This window comes from Melospiza melodia, chromosome 10, assembly GCF_035770615.1.
Source record: "Melospiza melodia melodia isolate bMelMel2 chromosome 10, bMelMel2.pri, whole genome shotgun sequence".
Taxonomy (NCBI): Eukaryota; Metazoa; Chordata; class Aves; order Passeriformes; family Passerellidae; genus Melospiza; species Melospiza melodia.
In genome coordinates, this window is record NC_086203.1 from 30,944,975 (window position 1) to 30,971,856 (window position 26,882).

The following is a 26,882-nucleotide window of genomic DNA, read 5'->3' on the forward strand; positions in this document are numbered from 1 at the left end:
GGATTGTTTAGGTTGAAAAAGCCCTTTGAGACATCAAATCCAACCACTCCTACAGCAGTGCCAAAGCCAGCACTAACACCTGTCCCCAAGTGCCACATCCACGCAGCTTTTAAATCCCTCCACCCCTGATGGACAGCCCTTTCAGGGAAGAAATTATCCCAATACCCAGCCTAAACCTTCCCTAGCAAAGCTTGAGGCCATTTGCTCTTGTTGTGTCCCTGTTCCCTCCCTCAAGCTCTGAGTTATTCCTGTAGAGGATACTGGTTTTGATGTTGTGTCCCCAAGCTGTTTTCCAGAGGTTTAAATGCCAACCTGCTGTCCTTTCAGTTTGTGACTTTTAAAGAGTAGCATGAAGCAAATTCTACTATTCTGTGACTTGGTTCTGTTGCTCTAAGAGATTTGTTAATTAAATTGCTGTAGAATTACTAGTTTGTCTTTTTTTTTGGCAGAGATGAACGCAATGACATTTTAGCTGTGGCAGACTGGGGTCAGAAGCTTTCCTTTTACCACCTGAGTGGCAAGCAGGTATGCCTTAGAGAGTTTATTCAAGAGTCACAGGGTATTTTTGATTCTATTTTGTCCTCAATCAAAATACTTGTATACAGGTGCTTTATTAATTTCATTAAACGTCTTCTGTTTTCCCAGCCTTTTATGAATCTATTTTTTTTTAACCATTCCTCCTTCAGCTCTTCTCACATAGCAGCTCAGCTGCTGTCTCACAGTTCTTCCATTAAAGCCCTTACAACTCTGCTGACTTGTGTGACATGGTTCCCTGGTTTGTAGAGAACATCTCTGTGGGTTTTTTCAGCTGGGTAAAGGGGTTGTGTGACTTGTTGTGTTCTGAGCAGAATGGTTTGGGACTGGAGGGATTCTTGGATGTATTTTAGAGCTATCTTTGGGAATCTTAATATAGCCAGTGGTTCTAGGTATTGAAAGTCCATGCATGGAGGAGATGAATGGTGTCAGCAATGGCACTTATGTTTTCAGAAAAGATGAAATGATCCTTTTGTTAACGTTTTTTATTGGGGTTTTTTGGTTTATTTTCCCTTATAGATTGGGAAGGACAGAGTGCTCAATTTTGACCCATGCTGCATCAGCTACTTTACAAAAGGAGAGTATCTCTTGCTGGGAGGTTCAGACAGACAGGTTTCTCTCTTCACAAGGGATGGGGTACGTCTGGGCACCGTGGGAGAGCAGAGCAGCTGGGTGTGGACCTGCAAAGTTAAACCAGATTCCAACTATGTGGTGAGTAGGGACGTTTTTCTAACATTTTCACTGGGAATTTGGTACTTAAAGATCATACATTCCCATCTTAGTTGCTTGGACATTCCTGCTGAGGCAGTAGAACTTCACCAGTGTCTAGGGAGGTCCTATAACTGCCACTGGAATTACATATATCCCACAAAAGTAAAACCTGAGCTGTAAGAAGGATCTAAGGAGCACAACACCTGCTCTCAAGTGGTAAGGTGTTTGCTGCATTTTGGTTAAAAAAGCGGAGGGGAAAACAATTAAAAATATCAGCTAATAACTTCTGGGCTTGACCAATTCTAATTCCATGATGGGAAGAAGATGCCTACAGGGCTAAAATGCTGCACTCTTGAGTCCTGTACAAGTGGGAGGAGAATTAAAACAAATTTAAAAGTGAACAAACACACCTCCTCTGTGTGTTTGTCTAATCAAATCTATCCAAAACCCCATCCAAATAAACCCAAGCCCCCTCCCCAGCATGGTGGTCTCCATGGTCTGTGGTGACGTCAGTCCATTCTCAGTGCACTTGTGCCATGGTTAAACACAAGTCAGCTGTAGCTGGTGTTGGTCTATTCATTGTGCAGAAAAAGGGACATGGTCTTCATGTAAACACCACACACTCTGCCAGGTCTCACCTGTTTGTACCAATTAACTGAAATCATTCCCTTATTGTGTTCAGGCAGTAGGGTGTCAGGATGGAACAATCTCCTTCTACCAGCTGATTTTCAGCACTGTCCACGGCCTCTATAAAGACCGCTACGCCTACAGGGACAACATGACCGATGTTATTGTCCAGCACCTCATCACAGAGCAAAAAGGTAATTCCACACTTGCAAGCAGGCCAAAGCTTCATGCAGCTTGTTTTAGTTAATATCCATCAGGACACTTGGAATATACGCTGCATGGACTTGACAGGCTGTTGTCACTTTGGCAGTCAAACCGTGGAACACACTTGGGATGAGGAGAGGGCAAACTTGGAGCGTGCAAGTTCATCACTGACAAGTTTAATGAAAGATGTGGGCATTGGCAAAGAGACTGGGAGGGACAGGGGCTCTTAAAATAAGGTTCTAATCTCTGAAAATGAGATAAAAATACTATGTGTTATATTCAGCTTTTATTTTCCTTACTTGTAACCGTAAGCATTTGTGGTTATTTAGTTTCTCCGTTTTTGCTGTCTTTTTATGGCAAGGATTCGAAGTACTGCTCCAGAATGTGCTGTTCATAGAGGGTGGTAAATTGTGACAGGGATAGTAGATTACATAGATGCAGAGCAGCAAACGTATCTGAGCAGGAATGTGCTTTGAATTTTAGAAGTGCTCTAGGGAGATTCAATTTTAGTGTATTAGTTCTCTAATTTCTGTATGTTATTTTTGTGTCAGCTTATACTTTATCATTTTGGTGTTTTTTCTTTCTAGTTAGGATAAAAGGCAGAGAGCTTGTGAAAAAAATTGCAATCTACAAAAACAGATTAGCCATCCAGATGCCAGAGAAAATCCTGATTTATGAGTTGTACACGGATGACTCTGCAGATATGTACTATCGGGTGAAGGAAAAGATCATTAAGAAATTTGAATGTAACTTGCTGGTGGTGTGTTCAGATCACATTATTTTATGCCAGGTATGTGCCTTAAAAGCTAGAGTAGTCCTGGGGTGTGTTCAGTGTTCAAGGCAGCTGTCCCAGACAGTGGCTGGCAGGACATGAGTGTCCCGTGGGATCTGCTGCAGCACCAAGGCAGTCCTGCTGTGCCCTGCTGTGCTCACATGCTGCTGGGCAGCCACTGTGGCGTGGCTCAGGTGACTCTGGTTCAGTAAAGCAGGCTCCAGAGTGAATTTGATAAATTAGCACAGAATCCAGGGGTTCTTCTGGGTGGGAGAGAGCTACTAGAAGAAGATTGGGGGTGTTTGTTTTTGTTTGCTCATAGGATTGGAAAATCTTAAAGAATTCACCCATTAAATTGAGTATTTGACTTTATGATTTTTAAATGTAGAAGTAGACACACCTGCTAGTATAGGTATAAACATCACACATCAGACACAGATTTTTGTCTTCACCTCCAGGCTGTGTTTTATACCTTACTGTGTCCTTAGGAGAAGAGACTGCAGTGCCTCTCATTTAGTGGTGTTAAAGAACGAGAATGGCTGATGGAATCTCTTATTCGTTATATTAAAGTAATTGGAGGACCTCCAGGAAGAGAAGGCCTCTTAGTTGGTCTGAAGAATGGTCAGGTAACACATCAGCTCTGGTATGTGTCTTTCCACTGCAAACAAAATGTGTTCTGTGCTCTTGGAGACCTTAGGAGCAGCAGGCTCTTCTGCAACCTAGAATTTTATTTGACAGTCTCATCTTGGGATTAAAAATTAATTACTTCTGTCTTTCTCATTCTCTGACAATAAAATTCATAAATATATGTTTGACTGGGTCTGGAGGTCTGCGAGTTAGTATCAGCTGACAAAATTGAGTTGTTGGTGAAGAGAGCAGGTTTGCCTTTAGTGGGGGTTGGAGGTAGGTACACTTTTCCTGGTGACCACTTGTGAGGGTGTGGCTGTGCTCCAGGTGTGGGGGCTGTCTGTTTCACATGCCAGGTGGCAGCTGGAAGTGCCAAACTGGAGCCCAGAGATACTGATAGCAAGGACATTGAGATCCTGTTTGTGTCTTCTGTATGTAGTGTATTCCTGTATTAATGAAATTGTGTGACTAGTGGAGAGCCCAGGATGCATGGCATTGGATTTATCTGTATAGGCTTGCGACCTAGAGCGTGTTGTATCAGCCAGGTTGCTCAGGAGACAAACTGGAAACATTTCCCTAGTTTTATAGCAGTTTGTCTCTGAAAAAGCTTGCAATTTCACACTTCAGACAGCACTGAGGGTTTGCCGCGCTGTGCTGTTTCCAGTTCTGGGGACAGAGCAGTCTGAGTGAGTTTGTTTCCCAGATCCTGAAGATCTTTGTGGACAATGCGCTGGCAATCGTGCTGCTGAAGCAGGCCACGGCCGTGCGCTGCCTGGACATGAGCGCCTCGCGCAGCAAGCTGGCCGTGGTGGACGAGAACGACACCTGCCTGGTCTACGACATCCACACCAAGGAGCTCCTGTTCCAGGCAAGCATCAGCACTTGCTGGGGTTTCTAAATGGGGGAGCAGGAGGGCAGGAAGTGGTTTGGTGCACAGAGCATCCCAAAAGTGTTGCTGTGCAGAAATTCGTGTAACTCATTCAAGCTATTAATCGCATCTTGTAGAATTTAACTGTGATCTGTTTATCAAAACCACCCTCTCAGAGATGGGGGAGTAGGAATGAGAAGACGGGAAATCTATGTGAGCAACAGCTGAATAAAGAGCTCTTAGACATGTGACCTTTTCAGTTTAATTTAGAACTCTGCCCTGCTTCCCTCTGAAGCATTACAGTTAATGAGCATTTTAGTTTTATCATTAGTACGAACAGAATTAAAGCCTAAACATCTTTGTTCGTTGGGTATTCATAGGCTATAAAAGGAATCATGATAATGCTCTCTTCATTGGCAGTTAGCAGTCACTTATTAATGTTGATTAAATGTTTTCAGAACATACTGGATAGCAAGGATGGAGTGCTGCAAGATAGGGTCTGCAACTTCCTTTGTGTAATGGACTGAGAAATGATCAATTAAATGCACTAACTAGCAGTATATTATTGTGGAATTTGGGATTATGTTTACAGATTGATTCTAGAGATTGCTAGTAAATATACATAAAAGGCAAGACAATTATAGCTGAGAATTAAAATGTAAAATACATCCCAATAAATCTGTTTAGGAATGTTCTAGACTTTAGGGTATTGCAAATGTGAATAATCAATGTGTGTGTGTACACACCAGGCTGTAATGGGTCAAACACTTCAGCTGAAGGAGGCATGTTTCTTAGCAAAGATGTGATTGCATCAGTTGTAATCCTGAGATGTTTTTCTCATTAGGAACCCAATGCAAATAGTGTGGCCTGGAATACCCAGTGTGAGGATATGCTTTGCTTTTCTGGAGGGGGTTACCTCAATATCAAAGCTAGCAACTTCCCTGTCCACCAGCAGAAACTGCAGGGCTTTGTTGTGGGTTACAATGGCTCCAAGATCTTCTGCCTTCATGTTTTCTCTATGTCAGCAGTTGAAGTTCCGCAGGTAATCCTTTAATCTCATTAAGTGTTGCTTTATATCTCATAAACATGAATGTTTAACAAGTGAAGAAGCTTTTCTGAGATTTACTTGTATTTCATTACTAAAATGATTGCAGTTCACACTTTCTTAGTTGTTATTTAAGTTATATTGTGTGATCTATTTTATTTTTGTTTCTTTGGCATTAATTAAGCTAACTTCCTTTTTGCTGTTGGTAATTGTCTCTGATTCTCCCTTTCTACTTGCAAATGCACATAATCTAATATAGTGCAGGCCTTACCTCCTGCAGGATTTTTGCTGTGTTCTCTCTATGTAACTTTTATCCATTGTAATTTCATTTTCCTTGAATACATAAAATACTGTTTTATTGTTGCTTCATCTAGACGCCTTTAGGCAATATTTAAACAGAATATTTTAGTCTGAATGTTTAGTACCTGTGTGGTCTTTATATTCAAAATTTAGGGATTGCCTTCCATAAAATGCTGATTTCTGTCATCATGGAAGTAAAAAAAAAAAAAACAAAGCAAAAAAATAAAGTAGAAGGATTGTGACTCTGTATATCCAAGAGTGTGCAGGACTTGCCTCTGAGAATCAATGAATAAAGCACAATGTCCTGTGCTTGTACTGACTGATGGACACCTGTGTTACAGACCCTCTGTCCCTTGAGGCCCTGGGCAGGCCCTTGGTGGGGCTCTGGCTTGTCCAGGGTGGTTGGCAGCCACAGGCAGGATCACCGGGCCTTGAACACTCCTGTCTGCCTTTGGCATGCTGTAGGCACCAAGGTGCCACAGAATTATTGTGCAGCATCTCAGAGGCAGCTTCTCCTCTGAGAGCTGTGCTTTTGGCAGTAGCAAAGGGTGTACAATGTTCAGATAAACTGGTAAAAGTAACATGGAAATGGACCCGCATCGTGCTGGGGTTGCAAATCCAGGGTGAGGCAGTGGTGCTGCAGGGCTCCCTGCTCCCCCAGAGGGCTCTGTGGCTGCAGACCCACGTCTGTCTGTGTGTCACCCTGCAGCAGCTGGCAGCTCCCCACGGGGATTTCCTTTGGGGCAGGTCCTTGGAAGCCCCAGTGTGCTTTGTGCCGAGTTACAGCCTGGGTAGCACAGCTTTGTCCTCGAGGCTGGGGCACGAGGGCTGCTTTGCTCCCCTGCCTGTGTGTCTGGCTGTGTCCAGGGACGTGCCACTCCTGCTCTTGGCCCTTGAGAGAACACTGCCCCTCCTTTGCTCTGCGTCCACAGTACTAAAAAAGCTCAGTGTACGTCATATTTAGCATGTTCAATGCCCAGAAGAATTCGCATCCTTAACTACTTCCTAATATTGCAGGGAACTGAAGATTTCAAAATGGATGAGTTTGGAATGTAATTAACCCAGCTTGTGTAAAGATAAGATAAAGATCACCCCAGAATGTTGTTCTGTCTGTGTACAAAACTGAGATGTTTATTCTCTGGGCAGCTTGTAATGGTTGTAATTAGAATATATTTTTTCCCAATATTTGTAGAAAATTTCACTAATATATCTCAGTATTATGCTTTCTGATACATGTTTTTTTCTATGACGATCCTCAGTCTGCACCCATGTATCAATATCTGGAACGAAAAATGTTTAAAGAAGCCTATCAAATTGCATGTTTAGGAGTGACTGATGCTGACTGGAGGGAGCTGGCCATGGAAGCCTTGGAAGGGCTGGAGTTTGAAACTGCTAAAAAGGTAAAGCATTTGTTTACTCGTTTAGCAGAAAGCTTGGGTTTGATATTTATCTGTGTGTGTGTGTGTATGACTATAATGCATGTTTTGTGGCTGGAATATGTGGTGTTCCTGGGTTACTGTCTTGCTTGTCTTTTATGTCTTGTTATAAACTCATGATTTTGAGATGAGGTTTTGACCTGAAATCAAATGTATCTCTCTAGATAAATGCCATGTTCTAAATCCAGGTGTTTGACAGTAGGAAAATGGTTTGATCTGGGAAATGCGTTGATGGGTTTAGGGGAGCAGAACTGGGAAGCAGTGCCCACCGGGTGGCAGCAGAGGATGCTCACCTGCCTTTGGCCCCCGCCTTCCTTAGTGCTGCAAACCTGCCCTTGTCCCCCCAAACATTTAATATAACCTCCGTGCAAATGTGAAGATTTCCTGCTCTTTGGGATCTCCCATTAAGGCTGTGTGAAGGCAGTGGTGCTGGACAGTATCATTTCAGTCCTTTCCTCTGTGGTGTGCCTTGCTTTGGGGAGTGGTCTGTGAGTGGGCATAGACTGAAGAACTGAGTTTTCTCTGGCATAAAATACTTCCCTATTTTCTTTCACCATCTCTTCTCAAGTAAGGGAGAGCAAACTGAGTTCAATGTCATGAATATTGTATGAAAGACAAAACATTCTAAAAATACACTGAGAATGGTCTGAAGTGATAGACATCTTTTAATAACAGATTTTTTTTAAAAAAAAGGAAATGAAATGCTTTTTTTTTCTTAAGTGGAGGCATCAGAATAATTCCAGTCTCATGGATGGCTTTATGCAAATAGATACTTTGAAAAGAAGTTTTCAGTGCCTCCTTGGAATTTTTAAGTAGTGCCCTCTTAGAATTAGAGCGGATTAATTCAAACAAAAGCAGCTTCTTGACATTAAAGGCTCTTACAGTTCCTAGTTCAATCCGATGTAAGCAGAATATTCTGTGCCCTCTTCAGTTTGGTTGGAAGTCTTGAATGTGCAGCCCAAAGAGTTAAATTTCTGTTTTGTGATGCATGTCAGGAATAAGTGCTGAGCTGCTGCAACTTGCACGTGACTTTGCCACTTGAGACTTTGGGTTGCACATTTATCTCCATTTGCAAAGATATTACACTGTCTTAAAGTACTTTTATCTTATCGTCTTCTTACTTCCTTTCCTCTCTCTGAGCTCCTTTCATGCTGGATTTTCGGAATGGTTTAAAAACTAGGAGCATATGCAGCCGGCTTTGACAATACGATCTGTTATGTGCCCTTCCTTGTAACAGTTTCCTGAAATTTCCTTGTCTGTGTCACACCTCACATCCAAACGGAGAAGCTATAAAATAGCCAGAATAAAAGCTCGTAATATTTTAATTGACACTTTGTATTTCTTGGGGGACTGATAGGCGCAGAGCTGTTCCTGTTGAGCCTTGTCTCCTTTCTGTCACAACTCAGGGGCCACAGTCAGAGCCCTTCAGGTTTGGGACTACACAAACACAAACCCAGCACACTTCTGCCTGTCCTTTTTGCATGAGGACAGCTTGATTCATGCAGAATAATATTTGGTGTTTTCTGGGTTTTCAAGTTAATGCCTTTTACTCTTTTTTTAAAATTATTTTCAATAGGCATTTACCAGAGTTCGAGACCTTCGATATTTAGAACTGATCAGCAGCATAGAGGTAAGCCAGTGTTCAAGAAGATGTATTTTCTTAAAGTTACTGCTGTACCAAATTCAGTACTTTTTGTTTTGGAAGGACTTTTGGTTGGATATTGCTTCTGACTGTTGGAGATGTGTTTGAAGTGAAAAATCCTGGTTAGTAGAGGTGACTCAAGTTCTAGTCATAGGATTGGAACTTTGCGGACCAAAATGTGGGCGTGGGATGGGAACTTCTGAAACTGTCTTCAGGAGAACTGGAAAAATGTTCAGTATTCAATTAATAATTGGTAGAATACTACTGTGCTGACGGAGCTTAGTACAGAATACTTCATAAACATGAGTACATTAAGCCTTTCCCTACCCCCTGGAGGTAGGTAATTACTATTATCTCCTCCTTGCAGAGACAGACACAGGCCCAGAGAAATGAAATGACAAACTTGGGGTCTCATGACAAGTCTGTGACAACTGGAAATAGAATTTGGGATTCCGTATTTCTATACTGTGCTCTAATCACTCCTTCCTATTCTTTTCACACTTCTTGATAGAATTTCACTCAAACAATCACTGTCTGTCATGAGCACTTGAAAATACACTCATCGCCCTTGTGCTTCTGCAGAGATGGCGAGATAATGCTTTAAGATCTGCTTGGAGATGGCATAAAGGGAATTCCTCTTCCTTGTGTTAATTAGATTTACACCTTCTCTTAAAAGATACACTCCTTGTCTTCATGTCTGCAGAGCTGTCCTGCTGCTGTCAAAATTCAAGCTGGTTGCGGTGAACTTTTCTCTAACACAGGACAAAGGTCTGCATTAAGAGTCCCTTATTTCAGTTGGTTTTCTTTTTTTTTTTCTTTTCAAGGGTATAGGTAGGTGAGAGTGTTTTCTCATGAGTAGTAACCTTTCTTTTCCACATATGCTTCTCCAGATCTTCATTTATTGAAGATATTCTGGATTTGTCATGTCATATTCTGTTAAGTAAGAAAGAATCCCCCTAAAAATAGGCATAAACTTACTTTCACACATCCTGAAAATGCTCCTTTTACAGTGAGTTCTACATCCCCACTTGCTTTTGCCTGCAGTGGATTGAATTCCTTTTAAGGCTTGTAGGGTGTAATTAAACACACATGTTTCATTAATGCCATGGTTTTCTCTCAGTAATGACACTTTTTCCCAATTGATCACAGACAAACATGGTTGCCATCTCTATCTGGCAAGATTCTGTGGAGTCTTCAAAAAAGGGTGTAACAAGTCCTCTGATTAACCAAGGTTTTGAAGGAAACTTTGAACACCAGCTCAGTGTCAGCCCAGTCACTCAGCGTGGCCAGGGAGTGATGGCTGAGACCCTCTGGCAGCAGAGGATTGAATGTGGATGCTGGTGGAATGCTTTTCCCCTTGCATGCAGTTTTCTTTAAATTCAGCTCACAGCTCTGTGTTTCCTACAATGTGGGCTAACTGCAACAATAATTTTATCCCAGGCAGGGTAGTGGTGTGTGTCCAATACACAGGATAAGGCACACACATGGAAACACACACACACACACACGTGTGCAAACCTGTCTGGGTCGCTCAGAGTCAGGGTCCTGCTGCAGTTTGATTCATGTGCAGGGTTTCTCCATGGCTCTGCACACACATGGGAGGTTACTGCGTGGCTCTGCACTAATGCTGTCCTCAGGGTCCCTTCCCAGGCCAGAACAGAACAGGCAGTTCTGGTTTCCAGGAGAGCATGTACAGGTGCTCTGGAAGTGACTGGTGCTGACCCAAATCCGTGAGCTCTTGCTTGTGGGGACAGTGGAGGTGTCACTGGTTTGTATTCAGAGGCAGGCTAACATACATCCTGAATCTACTTACTGCTGGCAGTTATCCTCCTGTTTGTCATCCCACCTGCACATATTGTTAAAGCAGCCAAATTATATGCTGGTGAGATTGTAGGGAGAAAATGAGGAGCCCATCAGATGCCTTTTTTAAAATAGACTGGCATAATGATAGCATGTGTTCGTTTTCCTGTGTGAAATCAAGAGAAGTGACTTTTCATCACTTTGGTTTGTATAGTGACATTTAATTTTGCTCTTCATAATTTTAATTAATGAGGGATTTAATCCTTTAATTATAAATTCACCAGAAATGTAGGAGAGGCATAATTATGCTATCCCGTTACAGGTTTTTAATTATTAGCAGTTAAAATCTAAGCCTGAAAATCTAATTCCTCAAAGGCTATTTCTCTCCTAGGTGCTGATCATCTAGAATATTTTCTACATCTCTCTTCAGTTTTTTTGTTTTTCCAGGATCGGAAAAAGCACGGAGAGAACAACCAGGAGCTGTTCCTGGCAGATGTTTATGCCTACCAGGGAAAATTCCACGAGGCAGCGAGGCTGTACAAGAGGAGCGGCCACGAGAGCCTGGCCCTGGAGATGTACTCGGACCTGCGCATGTTCGAGCACGCAAAGGTAGGACTGGCACCTGGGCTTCAGTGCAGGAATTCTGATGTGCCTCTCACCCTTCCAGTGTGTGATCCTACAAAGGAACTGTGGGCTTTGAATTCTGATTTCATTTTATCAGGTATTTGTTTGGAGATCTTTTGGCTTATAAGGGGAAAGGTGTTTCTGGCCTGGGTGTAACGGTGGCATTTTCCTTCAGAGTCTGCTACCAAGGCAGCAGATTGTGTTTTGTAGAGTCTCAAATATGGCTGTGGAAATTCAGGGCTTTTCAGTGAATTCTTTTAGTGGACCTTGTGATTACATAGTAATTTTCTTTCTTTCAAAATGAAAAAGTTTGGTTTTATGGCTCTTTTTGCATTATCTCATTTGAGAGTCCCTTATTGTTTGTTTGTCCTCCAAAGATGACAAGGTAGTACCCACGTTATTATGAAAATATATGGGTAGGAGTAAGTCAGATTTATATCGATGCATTTTAAGAACTGCATAATATGCTAACCTAGAATATTTTTGTTTACTACAGAATTTCTTCCAAAGATTCAGTGTCTTGGCTTTTTTTAAAAGTCTGTTCCATGTAGGAATAAATTGAATATAATTCTGAAAAGTGATGTTTTTATATGGTGATAAGGAGCATTACTTGGCTTTTAAGTCTTCTGTGGTGTTTTCTTATCGAAATCCCTAAGAATGCATGCACTGTTTAGTCTCATTCATCACTCATCAGAGCCCTATTCTGCCCAATCCAGGACAAAGAATTCACCATGACATGCACAGAAACTCTTTAGCAGAGATTCCCAAGCCATGCTGCAGAGATCTTTTTCTTCCAAGAGCTCAACAGAAACATTTGGGGGCTTTGCTGATGTAAGCCTGACTTCCGCTATTTTTGGCTGATGAGTCTTTGTTAGCTTCAGTGTTTTGGCTCCTCTTGAACATAAATGTAATTCATACAGGAAAATGTTCCCATAAGTCTTTGTAAGAATCTTTTAATTCTTGGCTGCAGTCATGTCTAAATTTAACCAGTAGAGAGCAAGAGGTCTCATGTCTCCTATGCTTCGGAGTGATTCCATGCTGAGAAATTTAAGGTGCTTCATAAGGCAGCTTCTTGTGCAGGGAGTGCACAGGACATGGAAGAGCATGTAAACCCCCCTTGTTTTCAAGTTATTTATCTAAGGAAAAATACATGGGGGAGGGGTGTGTTTTTGTGGTGCTGTTTTCACTGATGCTGCCAGAATTATTCAAAGGGACCCACAGAACCTGCTTTCTTGTGCATGACTTTGATGAGGTCTGGACAGAGGGTCCAGACTGGAGGCAGAGGTTGGGAGTCCTTTGATATGTGGTCACAGGCTCTTTATCACAGCACCAGATCACCAATTACTGGCAACTCACAAAAAAACCTTTTATACTGTGGGAGGCTGAGCTTAGCTTTTGATTTTGGGCTTATTTTGGTGACTTAAGTTGGAAAAGTCGTGCCAAAAAGATTGTTTGACTTCACTCTGGAGTGCAGTTCTCCATATTCAGAGGCTGTTGGGATCCCTGTTAGCTGCTCCTGGAGCAGGGCTGTGCTGCAGGAGCAGGCCTGGGGCTCAGTTGGAGCTGGCACAGATGGGGTGCACTTCTGCCTGTAGCAGGGAGCTCCTGAATTGCAGTGCTGAAGCAGACCTGATGTACAGGCTTTTGCCCATTTGTTGCTTTGGTTCTATTTTTTTAAACCTCAGTCAGAATTTGCTAGAAACATAGAGGATATACAGTTTTCCACTCTTTTCCCACCTGTAATTTCTCCTCTGTTCTGATTTTCTTTTGATAGAAGCTGTTTAATGGACAGTAGCCTGTTCTGTTAACAGTCAAAATTGCCCTTAATCGATCTTCTGGTGTTGAAGGGGGGGTTTATATTTTTTTCCTGGCACATGATGTCAACAGATGTGAACCATATGGTGCCAGAGCTTTAGTACTGGCAGAAGAAGCTGAACTAACTATTGGACATATTTCCAAAATGGTTGTCAACACAGGGTCCAGGCTTGGTGTTTGCATTCCTTCCACAAGTCCAAGCAGTGCTTCAGAGCACTCTCACTTTTGAGCAGCTGTGGTTCTGGTATTATAAAAGAACTTAATGGATATATTTTTTAAAATACTTTGTTTCCTGCAAAGATGCCAGTGTGTGATAGAGGGGATGTGCTGCTGTTGGCTGAGCGTGGGCTGGGACTGGGTTGTCATTGAGAAGGAATCCCTACCTGCTTGGCTTGCAAGAGAAGATCTAAAACTTGAAATTATCTATTAGAGTTTTAGATTAGTACCATTTTGTTTTGGAAAGGCTTGTTCCTGACAAGCTTGCAGAAATTGTAACTCGTATCCACTGAACCAGGCTTGGCAGAGAGCAGGAGGGGGGGACATTAGGGTTGCCTCTGAGCACCTGCACTGTCCTTCTCTGGGCCTGGCCACAATCTTCTGCTTTCTTTTTAATTGAAAACTCTATAAATGTGAGACTTGCCATTGTTTCCTCCCAGACATGGGGCCTTGATGATGAGCTGCTGAAGGCTGGCTCAGTGCACGTTGCTCTCCATGGAATATTTCTGTCCTTGGGAGGCATCATGGTTTTCATTACAAAAGTCTTTATCTATTTTAGAGTTTAGACTGCAATGATGTTTGTGACCAGAAGAAAATGCAGACTTCTGTATTGCACTGTTGCAGGAATTTCTGGGATCTGGAGATCCCAAAGACACAAAGATGCTGATAAAAAAGCAGGCAGACTGGGCCAAGGATATCAATGAACCAAAGGCAGCAGTGGAGATGTACCTCTCTGCTGGAGAGCACATGAAGGCCATCGAGATCAGCGGGAGCCACGGCTGGGTGGATATGTAGGTTCTTTGTCTCCTCAGAGATAACACATAATAAAAGCTTGAATGAGATATTATGAATTCCCCGTAATTTTAAAATAAGATCAAATGTATTTAATATCTGCCTTTATATCAGGTTGAGTATCTGAAACACACCTATGATTTAAAATGTTTTAAAAGTTGCGTATGTTTAGAGGGCAGGGCCATAAATACATTACAAAAACTAATGCGCTACAGCAATTAAGAGTATGCGTAGGTTTATCTACAATATGAGATTGTCTAAAACAGTCTGAATGCCTTCAGAGTGATCATCACAGCAGTAACTGTACCAGGTAGTCCAGTGCTGCTGTTGTCAGATGTTTAGAATAATCATCTAGGGGGTAGAGAAGTCACCTGGAGCACAGAGTCCTTAGAAATTCTGTGGCCGTTCCTGTCTCTGGTCATTTCTCATCACAGTGGGTGGCACTTTGTGTCATTTGCTGAGCTGCCTTGCGATCGTGGCCAGGCCCTTCAGGCTGGCCTTGCCTCTGTTTTGCTGTGTGGCACAGGGGCCGCTGTTTATTCAGGAGCCTATTGCTCAGGTCAGGGTTGGGCAGCGTGTGCCACGGAGTCATGCAGGACGTGCTCCCTCCTTCATCTGCAGAGTCTGAGATACAGAGCTGAATGTCTGAGCAAAGAGGGAAGGAAGGGCTTTGAGTCTGCAAAAGGAAAAAGCTGTTTGGAATGTTTCCTGAAACTGCTTAAACAGTGTTGCATGGTAGTACTATTAGGATGTTTATTAGATGTTAACTGATTGAAGGTGAAGTTATGACAATAATTAAAAGGCAAAGCACCAAGGCAAACATCTGGCTTCTTTCTTCTGAGCCTAGGTTAATCGAAATTGCTCGAAAACTGGATAAAGCTGAGCGTGAGCCTTTGGCTAAATGTGCCTTCTATTTTAAGCAACTTGATAACCCTGGCTATGCTGCGGAAACCTACATGAAGGTTGGTGACCTGAAAGCATTGGTCCAGCTCCACGTGGAGACTCATCGCTGGGAAGAAGTGAGTGTGCCCTTGATCTGTGTTTTGAAAACCACTGCTTCTTATTGTCACTGGTTGCAACTAAAAAGGGAAGCAAATGTCTGGCTCCCCCAGCATTGTCATGAGGGAGGAAGGCTTCTGCAGAAGGATTCAGAGTATTTCAGTTAATTGTGTATGGCAGCATGCGTTTGGTGGTGGTGTGGTCTTCTGAAACTGAATCTAAACTGCATTTGTAGTGTTACTTCAATTTCTTTAGAAAATGCATTCAGTAAAAATACAAATATTTTTTGTCTCTTGCTGGGAAATCTACTAAATTTCCCAGATAATCACTTCCAAGTCTTTCTGTTTCAATAGTCAATCTGTTATTATGCTAAGCTTCTTTTCTTTTGTTGTTGATTGCTTTTTATTTTAAAACACATAAGTTTCATGCTGGAGAAAATATAGATTACACTCTCTATTCTGTGTTTATGTTTCATTGTGAATTCTCTTAGAGCTGAAGGATTGATCCCATGGAATATTTTAAAACCTTTAACCGTTTAAACCGTGCAATATTCTAAGAATGAGCTTTTTATTTATGTCAGGCATTTGCTCTGAGTGAAAAGCATCCTGAATTCAAAGATGAAGTCTATGTCCCTTATGCTCAGTGGCTGGCAGAGAGTGATCGATTTGAGGAAGCCCAGAAAGGTGAGAATGTCACTGACAGATCCATATTTACTCCACAGTAGACTCTGCCCAGGTGAATTTCTTATCAGTGGTATTCAAAACCAAATATAACCCATCTTTTCATACTGGTTTTAAAGTAACTGGAAATCTCCCTATTTTATAGGAAAATGTGATGAATCTATCAGAAATTATGGCATCTAAATATAAGTCCAGATTTTCTATCTTGTTGTATATCTGAGTGTGGACATAAGAGGTATTTGGCATATAATCCTAACTGTTGTAAGATTTTTACCCCACAAAAAATCAAAATATGGCAGCTCTATTATAAACCTGAGTGAAAAACGTATTTTTTCCTTCTATTTAGACAATATTGGACTTGCACAAGTCAAGTTTTCCCATTCCTTTAAGATTTTTGCGGGGTTTGTTTGGCTTATAAGATTACATTTGAACGGAACTGTAAACTTTCCATCCTGTGGAAAGCCTTCAAAGTTCAGTGCACAAGCTGCTGGAGAGACAAGGAGCTGTTGAAGTGAGCTGTGTGTGCAGTGCCTCGGCTCAGGTGCAGCTCCATTGGCAGGTGGCCCTGCTGTTCCTGGGCCAGCCCGGATCCCAGCCTGGCACTGCTTGGCGTGAAGGGCCAGGCAGGGCCCGGGCTGGGCCTGCTCTGCCTCTGCCCAGGACGAGTTTGTGTGTTTTGGCACCAAGCCTTGAGCAGCTGGTTGAGGGGAGGGTTGTTTCTGCACTCTGTGAATGCAGGTCAGAGCCCCATGTGCTCCACAAAGCTCTGTGCTGTGGGGCTCTGCAAGCGTAGGTGCCCAGAGCTGGAGGAGCTGGAGGTCCTATGGGACTGTTCTGGTCTCAGAACAGAATGTGAGGTCTGGTTCAAGCTGAGCTGCCTTCACTCAGGGGGCAGCAGTTCTGTGGGGCTGGGTTTTTTGGGCTTGGCTCCCCCTCAGCCCTGTTCCTTTATATGGAGACTGCATTGGCCAAATGCAGCTTGCCAAGTGGGAATTCAGGGTGTTACTTGGTGCATCAGAAAAGGAGATGCTGTTAGTAAATGACAGGAGGGTGTAGTAGCTGTACTCTTTTAAAGTATTCAGCACAATACTTTAAAAAGTATTCATACACACCAGAGCACTGGATTCAAACAATTTATTGTAGTTTTGAGTGAAGTTGGATTTGCAGTATTTGGAAATCACTGTTGTTTGTACAGAGATCCTAATCATCACAGCATCTTCTCTTTTCTATTTAAAAAACCCCAGTAACCCATATTATACATACTCCTTGAGCTCAAGAGTTGCTGAGACAGTGCAAAAGCTTCAAAATACCTGCAGGTTCTTCTCATGTTCCATTAGTGTCACTGCATTCAAGGAGGAAAATAGCAGTGTATAATCCCTTTTATCGTGCCCGGGACAGAGTGTTTGCTATGGGCTGAATCGAGTGCTCTCAGTTCAAAACCATTAGTGTCCGTTAATTGATCTAATGGCGCAGTGAGCCCCTCTTTGTTTTGCTGGGCAGCCTTTCACAGGGCCGGCAGGCAGGGGGAGGCCGTGCGGGTGCTGGAGCAGCTCACACACAACGCCGTGCTCGAGAGCCGCTTCAACGACGCAGCCTATTATTACTGGATGCTTTCCATGCAGTGCTTAGACATTGCCCAAGGTGAGTCACCCAGAGCAAGTGTGTGTTTGTTTCCTTGTTGTGCACGCAGACAAACAGCTCTGCATTGTGATAGCGGTGCTGCAGCTGCTTCTCCGCTGGGTGGTTTGATTTGGGTTTTTTAATGCTGTGCACATCTTGGGCTTGTGCTATTTTTGTAGTCCCCTGTTTTTCCCATGTGCTAATTTAAAACAAATAAACAAACCAGCGACATCAGCAGGCATAAGGCTCCTTCTGAAGTCTGGCTGGGATGAAAATCCTGCCTCCTGGGACCATGTATCCTCCTTCACTCTCCCACCACACCCATTGCCTGGAGGGTTAAAGTGCTGGTAAATAAAAGATGTTGGAGAGTAAATTACCTCAATTGAAAGGGAGGGAGGTTGAAAATTGTTTCTGCCAACAGGTAAAACTGATTGTTTGCTAGCTGTCATCTTGTCTCCAAACTGCATGTCACTGGGAGAGAGGTGTCAATAGGTGTAGTTTAGTGATAATGCAGAAGGTTGGGAATACTGCCTTTTGTCTGGTGCCTTTGGTTTTAGTTCAGCTGATCTGTCACCCCTCAGATGTTTGAGATATATGTCTTTTCCAAATGGCTTAGTAGTGTACTTTGTATTTGTGAAAGTTTTCAAAACTAATTGCATTTGTGAGCTCTGGCATTCCGGAAGAGGTTTCTAAGGATGCACACCTGCTGCTTTCTGTCTGTAGCTCATCTGTAGCCTCTGGCTGTGTTAAACCATTGCCTCACCTGTTCTGTGTTTTGCCGTGCTTGTTTCAGGCCAGAAGTTTGCTCAGAAGAATAGCAACTTTGTGAGTGTATGGTCTGCATGGGTGGATGGGGCATACTTGACCTGGTACTTATCTTCTCTGACAGTGCTGTGCTAAAATGATAACAGGTTGTTTTCTCCGAGCTGAGTTCATAGACTTCTCTTTGAGACTGACACCAGTGCCTTTGCCTCCCACAGAGAATGAAGGACAGCAGACTGAAATGTTGCAGAAGTTTCATCACTTCCAGCATTTGGCAGAAGTTTACCATGTCTATCACTTTATCCAAAGATACACTGTAAGATACTCACTTTAGAATTGTGTATTTATGCTTACTGAGCTTTTTTCCTTAGGGTGCCCAAAAATAACTAGGGCTTTTCAGGCAATTAAATGTTGAATGTACATCAGTGATACTGTATAGTAACTTTACTTATTTATTTAACTTTATTTTATTTTATTATACTGTCTTCAGCTGTCCTGTACAAGAGCTTGCTCCTCTCTTTACAGCTGCAGGTTGGGCAGGGCTGTGCTGATGCCTGACCTCCCTCCTGCCCACGGCACTTTCTGCTGGTTGCCTTGGTTTGGTCCCATGGTACGTGAGCCTCTGCTCCTGCACAGGCCAGAGTCAGTTTTTCCCTTAGTCACTGGAAAACAGGGTTGAACAGAAGGCACATTAGCCCAGGGATTTCCACAGGGTGCTGCCTGTGTCACTGATGTGCAGTCACGAGTGAGGAGCTCCTACTAATTCCAGCAATTAGAGTCATGCTGCCATCACCCTTGGTGCAAATACCTGTTGTAGAACATTTGAGAGCCCTTGCTCTGTGCCCTTGCCCAAAAGAAGACTGTGCTGTGGAGTCTTTGCTGTCAGGCTACTTTAGATCTCACAGCGCTAGAGACTCTGCACTGTGGCTGTGCAGACTGCCCTCATTTTTAAATAACCTGTTAAAGGTTCTGTCTTAGCTACACTGATCTCTCTGCCTCTCTTTTCTGTGTGTATTAGGCATGAGCTTTGGTGATAAAGATATGCAAAATCCACTTGTTATGTTCTGTCAACACCTCTTTTCCCAACAGATGAAAGAAACACCGTACTAGAGATGCCTTGTGCTGTGTTGCTTACTGATGTAAGTTGATGGTTTTCCAGCTTAGAAATGTGTCTTATGTTTTTCGTACCACAGGAGGAACCTTTCAGCTTCCACTTGCCTGAAACCCTCTTCAATATTTCCAGGTTTCTGCTTCACAGCTTAACAAAGGAGACTCCTTTGGGGATCTCAAAAGTGTATCCTTCCAATATAGTACAAAACCTAGAAGTTATCATGTGATACATGAAAGGAATAACTGCTGTTGGTCCAAGGCAGGCACTCCTGCAGGGAATCTTTGGTGTCACCTGTTGGTTATCATTAATGGGAACTGACTTCTGTCCCTCAGGAATAATCAGCATCTTCAAACTGTTGTGTGCTGAGCTGCACTAGTTTGTTATTTGTTATAACTTTGAAAACCTGTGCAAATCAACTAATGTCAAACTCTGTTAGGCCACCTTGAGCACCTGCCCCTCTGTTGTGTCACCTGTGTCAGAAGAGCAAGTTCTAGGACATCAGTCAGTGCAAAAAGGTGTTGGCTCTGAAGCCTGACAGCGTTGTTACAAGGAGACTGAGCTGAGGCAGAAGCAGGGAAACCCAGGAGGTGTTGCTTCTTGTGAGGCTGGTGTGGGCACATGCTCTGTCAGGCCAACATCTGCATGGCCTTGTTAGTGCTAGTGAACCTCTGGGAGTGCTTCCTAAAGGGGCTCTGTGAGCCCAGTGAAATTCACCTTTCTGTAAGAGATAGCCACAAGGCCACTGGATGCCATAGGGAGGTCTTGTCTTGTTTCACTTCATTTCTGGCTTTGGATGGGATATTAGCTTTCCTTTTCATAACTTCCCTGCTTAAAAATGTAGAATCTTTCATGAAGTTTTTGATAATAGGCCTTGTGGTCAGTAGGTGTAAACAGCAGTTCACTCTGGTGGGAGGGAAGGACGACACTTGGTTGCTAACATGGGGCACACTCTTTCAAACCACATCAGGTGTATTTACTCAGTGTCAGTGGCTTACTTACACTGTAAAAAATGTTAGGATTTTAGTTTTTTTCTGACTGGGGGAAAATACATGCACCTCAAAATTACTGAAATATTGTAAATGGAGCCATAGCTGTGTTTATGTAGCATCATTTCCTTACCTTGCTAATAATTGCCCACAGATATTTTGATAGTCCTTTCACACATGTTTGTAAATGAAGTTCTGTAAATAGATTTCTCTGGTTAAAACCTGTTTGAAGTCCCGGTGTTGGATATGCTTCATTGCCAAACTTCTGTGATTAGACAGAGTATTGCGTTTTTTCATAAATGCTATATGTATTTTTATTCCTTAATTAAATTATAGCAATACATTATTGGCCCTGGCAAAGCAGAGTAAAGCTCTTGGTGCATATAAATTGGCTCGTCATGCCTATGACAAGCTGCAGGGACTGCAGATCCCAGACAGGTTCCAGAAATCTGTTGAGCTGGGCAGCCTGACAATCCGATCCAAGCCATTCCATGACAGTGAAGTAAGCTGTAATGTGTTTCATGTTAATCATTAATATGTGGCCTAATCCTAGAATATGAGTTCCTGTGTGCACAAAACAGTCTGAAATATATTATGCATGGCTCTGTGATATAATTGTATTTCTGCTGGAAACACAGTCCTTTTATTGTTATTCTTCGAGTCAGACTTCCTTCTGCTCCTGAGAGCAAATTAAAATCAGCCCTCTCTTTGTGGGCAGCTTCCATCCTCCCTCTCCTCTCTTGCAGTCACCTTCCTCACTGCCTATTAATTCTTCCAAGCCCTTTTCTCCCCAGTTCACATGCTATTGTTCCACAGTCTTTGTCTCTCTCTCCAGCTGGAGGTCACTTTCATTTGTCCCACTCCTAACACTCTTCCCCTCCTCCCTCCATCCCTTCAGTGACCTTCCTTCTGTAAATCTTATTTTAACACCTTTTCTTCTTTCACTGAAGTCTGGCTTTCTGCAGTGTTCTATAAAGCCATGTCTCAGGGGGTACTCACTAAAAATAAATTGCATTGTGCCAGTGAACATACACCTGGCCTCCTGAAATAAGAGAAACACACTCTTTAAGAGCTGCTTAAAATAACTCTGCTCTTGAAAAGACATGAATTAATTGGAGAACCTAAATTTGACCAAATCTTAGAGCAAAAAACTTTGTTTCAGTAAACTTCTCTTCAACTTCTTTTGGCCCTGTGTATTTGATGCAGAATTGTGCTTCTGTTACTGCAAAGGCAAGGTGAAAATTTAATTGTTAAAGTGGTGAAGGCAGCTATTTTTAATGGGAAAACTTGCTGTTTGTTAAAAAGGGAAAGCATTTTCAGATGTTGCAGGGTCTGATTTCACAGCAGTGCTTCTCCAGACTGGCGCTGGTGCTGTGTCGGTGTTGTCAGCCGAAGGGGCCCGTATTTAATTGAAAACAAAGAGCTGAGGATGTGCCGGTCTGTGGTTACCATGCTCTCAATCTGTCTTTGCAGGAGCTCGTGCCCCTGTGTTACAGGTGCTCCACCAACAACCCCTTGCTGAACAACCTGGGGAACGTCTGCATTAACTGCAGGCAGCCTTTCGTCTTCTCGGCCTCCTCCTACGGTGCGTGCGTTGGGACGCCGCGTTTGCTCGTGCTTTGCAAGTAGATAAATGTTAACCGAGTAGGTCAGTGCCCAATTCCTTCTTTCTGCAGTGCTGTTTGGCCAAACAAATGTTGCTTTACTGTTGCTAAATTTGTCTAAGTGGGGGTTGTTGGCTCTCACTGCAGAGCAGCAGCACAGCGTTGTTGCATTGCCAGATACTGAAATGCATCTGGTGTTCTGTGAAGGTGAGCACAACCCTTTCAGAAGCGTGGGGGGTTTGGTTTGCTGCAATTTTATTTTATTAAACTTGTTTCATGAGAGAAGGTGGGCAGAACACCAGTGACATGAAGGAGCACACTATCTGCAATGAGGCATTTCCTGAGTTCCTGCAGGTCGAACATTTCCTGCCTTTCCCTCCTTTTAGAGGTGCTGCATCTGGTTGAGTTCTATTTGGAAGATGGCATCACAGATGAAGAAGCTGTAGCTCTCATTGATCTCGAAGCTCCAAGAGTGAGTAAAAGAGAGAATAAATGGCAAGAGATGATGACTGACAGTATCCTTTTGATTAAATTCGGTTTTCTTTTCTTAGGGAAAAATTAAACCATTTAGAGTTTATTTTTTCCCCTTAGGTTTAAACCTTTCTGTCATATGACTGATGTAAGTACAATTGTATCTTGTTTCTTTGTTGTGTTAGTATAACAACCAAACCACAGTTTAACTAAACCTAATATTGTCAAGACGCTTTTCCATCAGGACAGTTTATTTATTATCCTGGCAATGTTTGTTTTTAACAGCAGAATGCCATGCTTTACCTTTTCTGTGTGAACTGCTTTCTGACAAGGATGAAGGGAATCTGGAGTGTGTTGCTTCCAATAACAGCTTCTTTTAGAGGCTGCCTTCTCCTAGCCAAGGGAAGTAGCAGTTCACAATTGTTCCTACTGAGATCTGGTTTGGAATGCTTTGGCATCCAGAGCTCCCAGTTGCTGTCGGGGTTATAGAATATGAGATTGATGTAGAGTAATGCACAAGAGCACACAAACTCTGACCAAAGCTGCCCAAAAATGTAACTTCAATAGATTGCTTCCTTTGCTCTGTCATCTGTGGAAGGGTAGGAGCTGATGTCATGCTTGGCTGTGGTCAGTCTGTTCTGGCTGTTCTACAGCAGCTGCAGTGATAAACTTCCCCAGTCACTGGAAACCCCAGCAGTACTTTTTGTAATGGTCTGTGCACTGTCACAATTTGAGATACTCTGAAGCAGCAAGGGTCCTGCTTGGGGTGCTCTCATACTGATTCTGTCAGTGCTGGCTATGGTAAGCAGAGCCAGTTTTACAGGAATTATTGTCCTTCCTTAAGACATGCATACAGATGTTCAGAGTTTGAAGCTTGATGACAGTACAGATATTATTGAGGATGATGATCCCTTTACAGCAAAACTGAGCTTTGAGGTAAGAACTGTACCTGTGTCAACCAACAGAAAAATTTTAATAGAATTTTTTTTTAATAGAAATTTTTACTTTACGAAGTCACTTTTCTGGTGTGTATGTAGTACAAAGAGAGCTGCAGAGCAGGGGACTGGGAGGGGGATGGCACTTGAGAGGGAAATGGACTAACCAGTTAACTCCTCCCTTAAGAACACAAACAAAACCCCTCAAAACAGACAAACAAACCAGCAAAATCCACACAAACCCCCCTCAAACAAACAAACAAACACAAACCTCGCAAAACAACAATGATTTTAAACCAGACGCTCCTGGAATTTTGTTTCCTCACCATGTACTGATGCAGCAGCAGCACACCTCTAGAGCAGGTCTTACTGCAGGGTCTCATAGAGACTGTGAGCGTGGCTGTTATTTGCAAGGAGTTGTGTTAAAGAGAAAGGGAAGCTGACTGGAAACAGATGTGTCTGGATGCTGCTGTTGCTGGAGGTTTTGATGAAACTGACAGGGAGTTTGGTGGGACAAGGCTTGGGCCAGGTGTGCATTAGCTTTTTCTGCTGCATTTTACTTAGCTAAAAACAGCTTCACAGCCCGGGGGGCAGCGTTTGGCAGGCGGTGACGGCGCTCTTTGCCCCGCAGCAGGGAGGCTCCGAGTTCGTGCCGGTGGTGGTGAGCCGCGCCGTGCTGCGCGCCATGAGCCGCCGCGACGTGCTGGTCAAGCGCTGGCCGCGCCCGCTGCGCTGGCAGTACTACCGCTCGCTGCTGCCCGACGCCTCCATCACCATGTGCCCCTCCTGCTTCCAGGTACTGCTGCGCACACGGACACAAACGGCGCCCGCCGCTGAAACCGCTGCTCTGAAATGGGCTGGGCAAAGTCCTGAAGGGGGTAGAGCTCTGAGCTGTGTGATAGACAGGGGGACAGCTGCCTTGGAAGACTTGGCCAGAGCTGAATTTGAGAAGTTGCCCTGACAGCAAGTCAGAGCCTCTTGAGCAAACCTTGGCTGACCAACAGAAGCTGATTTGTATTTATTTCCTTTTGCTCTGTCTCTGACTTGCAGCCTGGTCTAGCAAGGAGACTGTTGCCTTGTGGTTCACTCCTGCTCCTAAAGAGTCCAAAAGGGTCCAAACCCTTGCTCAGAAATAACTTTTTGAAATGCTGGAATTCAGTCGTGTTTGCTTACTCAACTGCCTAATTGTCAATCCTTTTGCAAAAGTAGTTAGCAGCTCTGGCAGAGGTCTGTGAAGTGCTCTATGTTCCAGGCTGTAGCATCTCAGGTGACTGGAACCAAGAGGCCCAGTTCTCTGTGGTGGTACTTCCAGAGTGTCTGTGCTATTGAGTAGCCATTGAACTCAGTTTGCATTTTCTTTGAGCAGGGTACAGGCTAACTTGTTTTAAATCTGTTCCTAATTAACAGATGTTTCACACAGAAGACTATGAGCTCCTCATACTCCAGCATAATTGTTGTCCGTTCTGTCGGCGGAGAATAGATGAGTCAAACCAATGAAGAAAACCAGTCTTTTACCTCAACAACAGACTCCCCTGTTGGCTTGGCAAAACCCTTCTTAGATCTGTAGAGCTTTCCTAATAACTTAGTTATGTCATCTTGTCTCATTTTGTATGTAAGAGTGGAACCAAATTGAAGAATTTTAACTATTTTTTTAAATTAAAACATCTGTTTTTGTGAATGTGCTCTGCATTTTCCAGGAAAGCAGCTGAAGTGCCACAGAATTTTACAGGAACATTTCTAGAATCAAGTTCAGCCTTCAAGTAATTGGTTTTACTCCAGATTGTGCTCCTTAACACACACCAGTTATTGACAGATCTTCAAATAAATGGGACTATTTTTCACTATTTATTGTCTCAGAATTTTCTATAATACTCATGCTTCTGATCAGAAATTTCTTTTTCCTTTCTATTCTGTTTAGGCAAGAACAGCATTTAGAGCCCTTCAAATATAATCTGAAGAGTTCCACTACTGTTGGCACTGGGGGCATCTCACAGCCACCCTGGGGCAGGTGGTGGCTGAATGTGTGTGGAATTCACCTGGCTGAAGTGCAGCATGTGAGGCTGTGCACACCTGAGCTCCGTGCTGCTGCCGTGGAGGGCAGTGTATGGGAGAGCTGCTGAGCAGGGTGTCCCCAGCATCGTGTCAGTGCTGAGCCCAGCAGGAGCTCTGTGGGCATGTGGCAGGAGGCAGACACGCTGCTCTCTGCTGCAGCCTCTTGTGGAGGCGTGAGACACGGGGGGCGTCAGTCCCAGGCTGCAATGGCTCACTGTCCCTGCAGGACTGGGCAGGAAACAGGAGAGCAAAGGCCAAGAAACTCCTGTGTTGAGATAAAAGTGGTTTAATAGCTGCAGCACAGCTCTGCCTGCAAGCAAACAAAGCAAGAAGGAATTTATTCCCTGCTTCCTGGAGAGCAGGGCTCAGCATGAGTAACTGTCACTTGGGACAGCAAACACCACAAACACAACATCCTCCCTTCCTCCCCCTTTCCCTGAGCTTTTATTTTGGAGCACAACACCATCTGGAGTGGCACAGGGCTTTGGCCAGCTGTGCCAGGTGTGTGCCTCTGTTGCCAGCCCTGCCCGGTGTGCAGCTGAGGGGGACGGGGCAGGCAGGATGCAGCTGCTCTCGGTGTGTTCCCGTGCTGCTTCACACGCCAGCACCGGCACCCACTGTGCTCTGGGAGGGCAGCGAGCTCCGTGCAGTGGCACCAGCGCACCCGGGCAGGGAATCTCGCCAGGAGGGACACAGGGTCATCCCAGCAGCAGGAGATTCACAGGGGTAACCAGCTTGGCTGGAGCTGGGCAGTGGTGCCTCTTGACTCTAATCTGGTATAAGCTGTGCCCGTGTTGCCACCAGTTCTGTTGTGATGGCAGCATGTCTGTTCCAGCCTGCCTTTACCCTGAGTGGGAAAGGACACGAGCAACTGGCTGAGGTGTCGGTGCTGGCAGGGCAGCTCCCACGGGAGCAGCACTTTGCACGTGAAACGGGATGTCTGTCTGCTCGAGTTCCTCTGGAAAAGGAGACCCTGCAATCACATTGCTGAGTTTCCGAGTCCCTCAGTGGTTCCTGACCAAGTTTGCTTGATTTACCACTTTAAAAACATTCTGTTCTAATTACAGCTCGTCTGCTTTCTGACTCAGCTGTCACTGTTTGCAGTGAAGACTCTGCTATTGACATGGATAAACAATGCTGTTTGAGATGGGAGCCAGGGTGGAATTCAGATCCTTCTGGAACAGAGCTGGCTGTGCAGAGCCAGTGGGAATGAAAAATTATGAAACTGAAGAGAAAGGGTTTGCTGTGACACAAAGACAAAATGGACCAATGTTGTTTTTAAACAACTCCGTGAATATAGCCTAGCTTTGAAAAGTGTTTTGGGCTTTTCTGGGCAGAAGCACTCTGCATGTCTTGCACATACATGATGAAAGGTTCGAGTCCAGGCTGCCCCGTGCCACGGAGCCACCAGCTGGCTTCGTGCTGAGGAGTCCCTGGAGGTACAAGAGGTGCCAGCACGGCACTTGGGTTGGGAGTTGCAAGCAATTTGCCCCGTTCCTCTATCTCTCAGCTGCCTGCCTGTCCCACTGCTGCATCCATTGGTGACGCACGCCAGCCCTAAGCTCTGCATAGCAGCTGCTACCTCAGCAGTGGCTTATTGCATCAGCTTAAAGTGTTTTAGGAAATAAACCTTTAATCCCTGTGTGCTC

The 26,882-nt window shown here is 43.8% G+C and overlaps 1 protein-coding gene across 5 annotated transcripts in view; it reads left to right on the plus strand.

Moving 5' to 3' along the window:
• Window positions 1-25,025, plus strand: part of IFT122 (intraflagellar transport 122) — a 29,959-nt gene extending 4,934 nt beyond the window's left edge. The window contains exons 8-29 of one of the 5 annotated variants that reach the window (XM_063165082.1): window positions 450-525; window positions 1,054-1,245; window positions 1,928-2,066; window positions 2,664-2,866; window positions 3,337-3,474; window positions 4,179-4,343; window positions 5,188-5,385; window positions 6,948-7,088; window positions 8,701-8,754; window positions 11,014-11,175; window positions 13,846-14,012; window positions 14,861-15,032; window positions 15,593-15,695; window positions 17,193-17,333; window positions 18,293-18,390; window positions 19,268-19,368; window positions 20,508-20,673; window positions 21,645-21,756; window positions 22,162-22,290; window positions 23,103-23,182; window positions 23,813-23,977; window positions 24,589-25,025. In XM_063165082.1, the coding sequence (XP_063021152.1) occupies window positions 450-525; window positions 1,054-1,245; window positions 1,928-2,066; window positions 2,664-2,866; window positions 3,337-3,474; window positions 4,179-4,343; window positions 5,188-5,385; window positions 6,948-7,088; window positions 8,701-8,754; window positions 11,014-11,175; window positions 13,846-14,012; window positions 14,861-15,032; window positions 15,593-15,695; window positions 17,193-17,333; window positions 18,293-18,390; window positions 19,268-19,368; window positions 20,508-20,673; window positions 21,645-21,756; window positions 22,162-22,290; window positions 23,103-23,182; window positions 23,813-23,977; window positions 24,589-24,678 (2,992 nt within the window). In that variant the 3' untranslated portion in view covers window positions 24,679-25,025. Of the gene's footprint in view, window positions 1-449; window positions 526-1,053; window positions 1,246-1,927; window positions 2,067-2,663; window positions 2,867-3,336; window positions 3,475-4,178; window positions 4,344-5,187; window positions 5,386-6,947; window positions 7,089-8,700; window positions 8,755-10,996; window positions 11,176-13,845; window positions 14,013-14,860; window positions 15,033-15,592; window positions 15,696-17,192; window positions 17,334-18,292; window positions 18,391-19,267; window positions 19,369-20,507; window positions 20,674-21,644; window positions 21,757-22,161; window positions 22,291-22,366; window positions 22,395-23,102; window positions 23,183-23,812; window positions 23,978-24,588 lie in introns of those variants that run through there. The other 4 variants (XM_063165083.1, XM_063165084.1, XM_063165085.1 and 1 more) reach the window with 4 other exon arrangements.
• The last annotated feature ends 1,857 nt before the right edge of the window (window positions 25,026-26,882 follow it).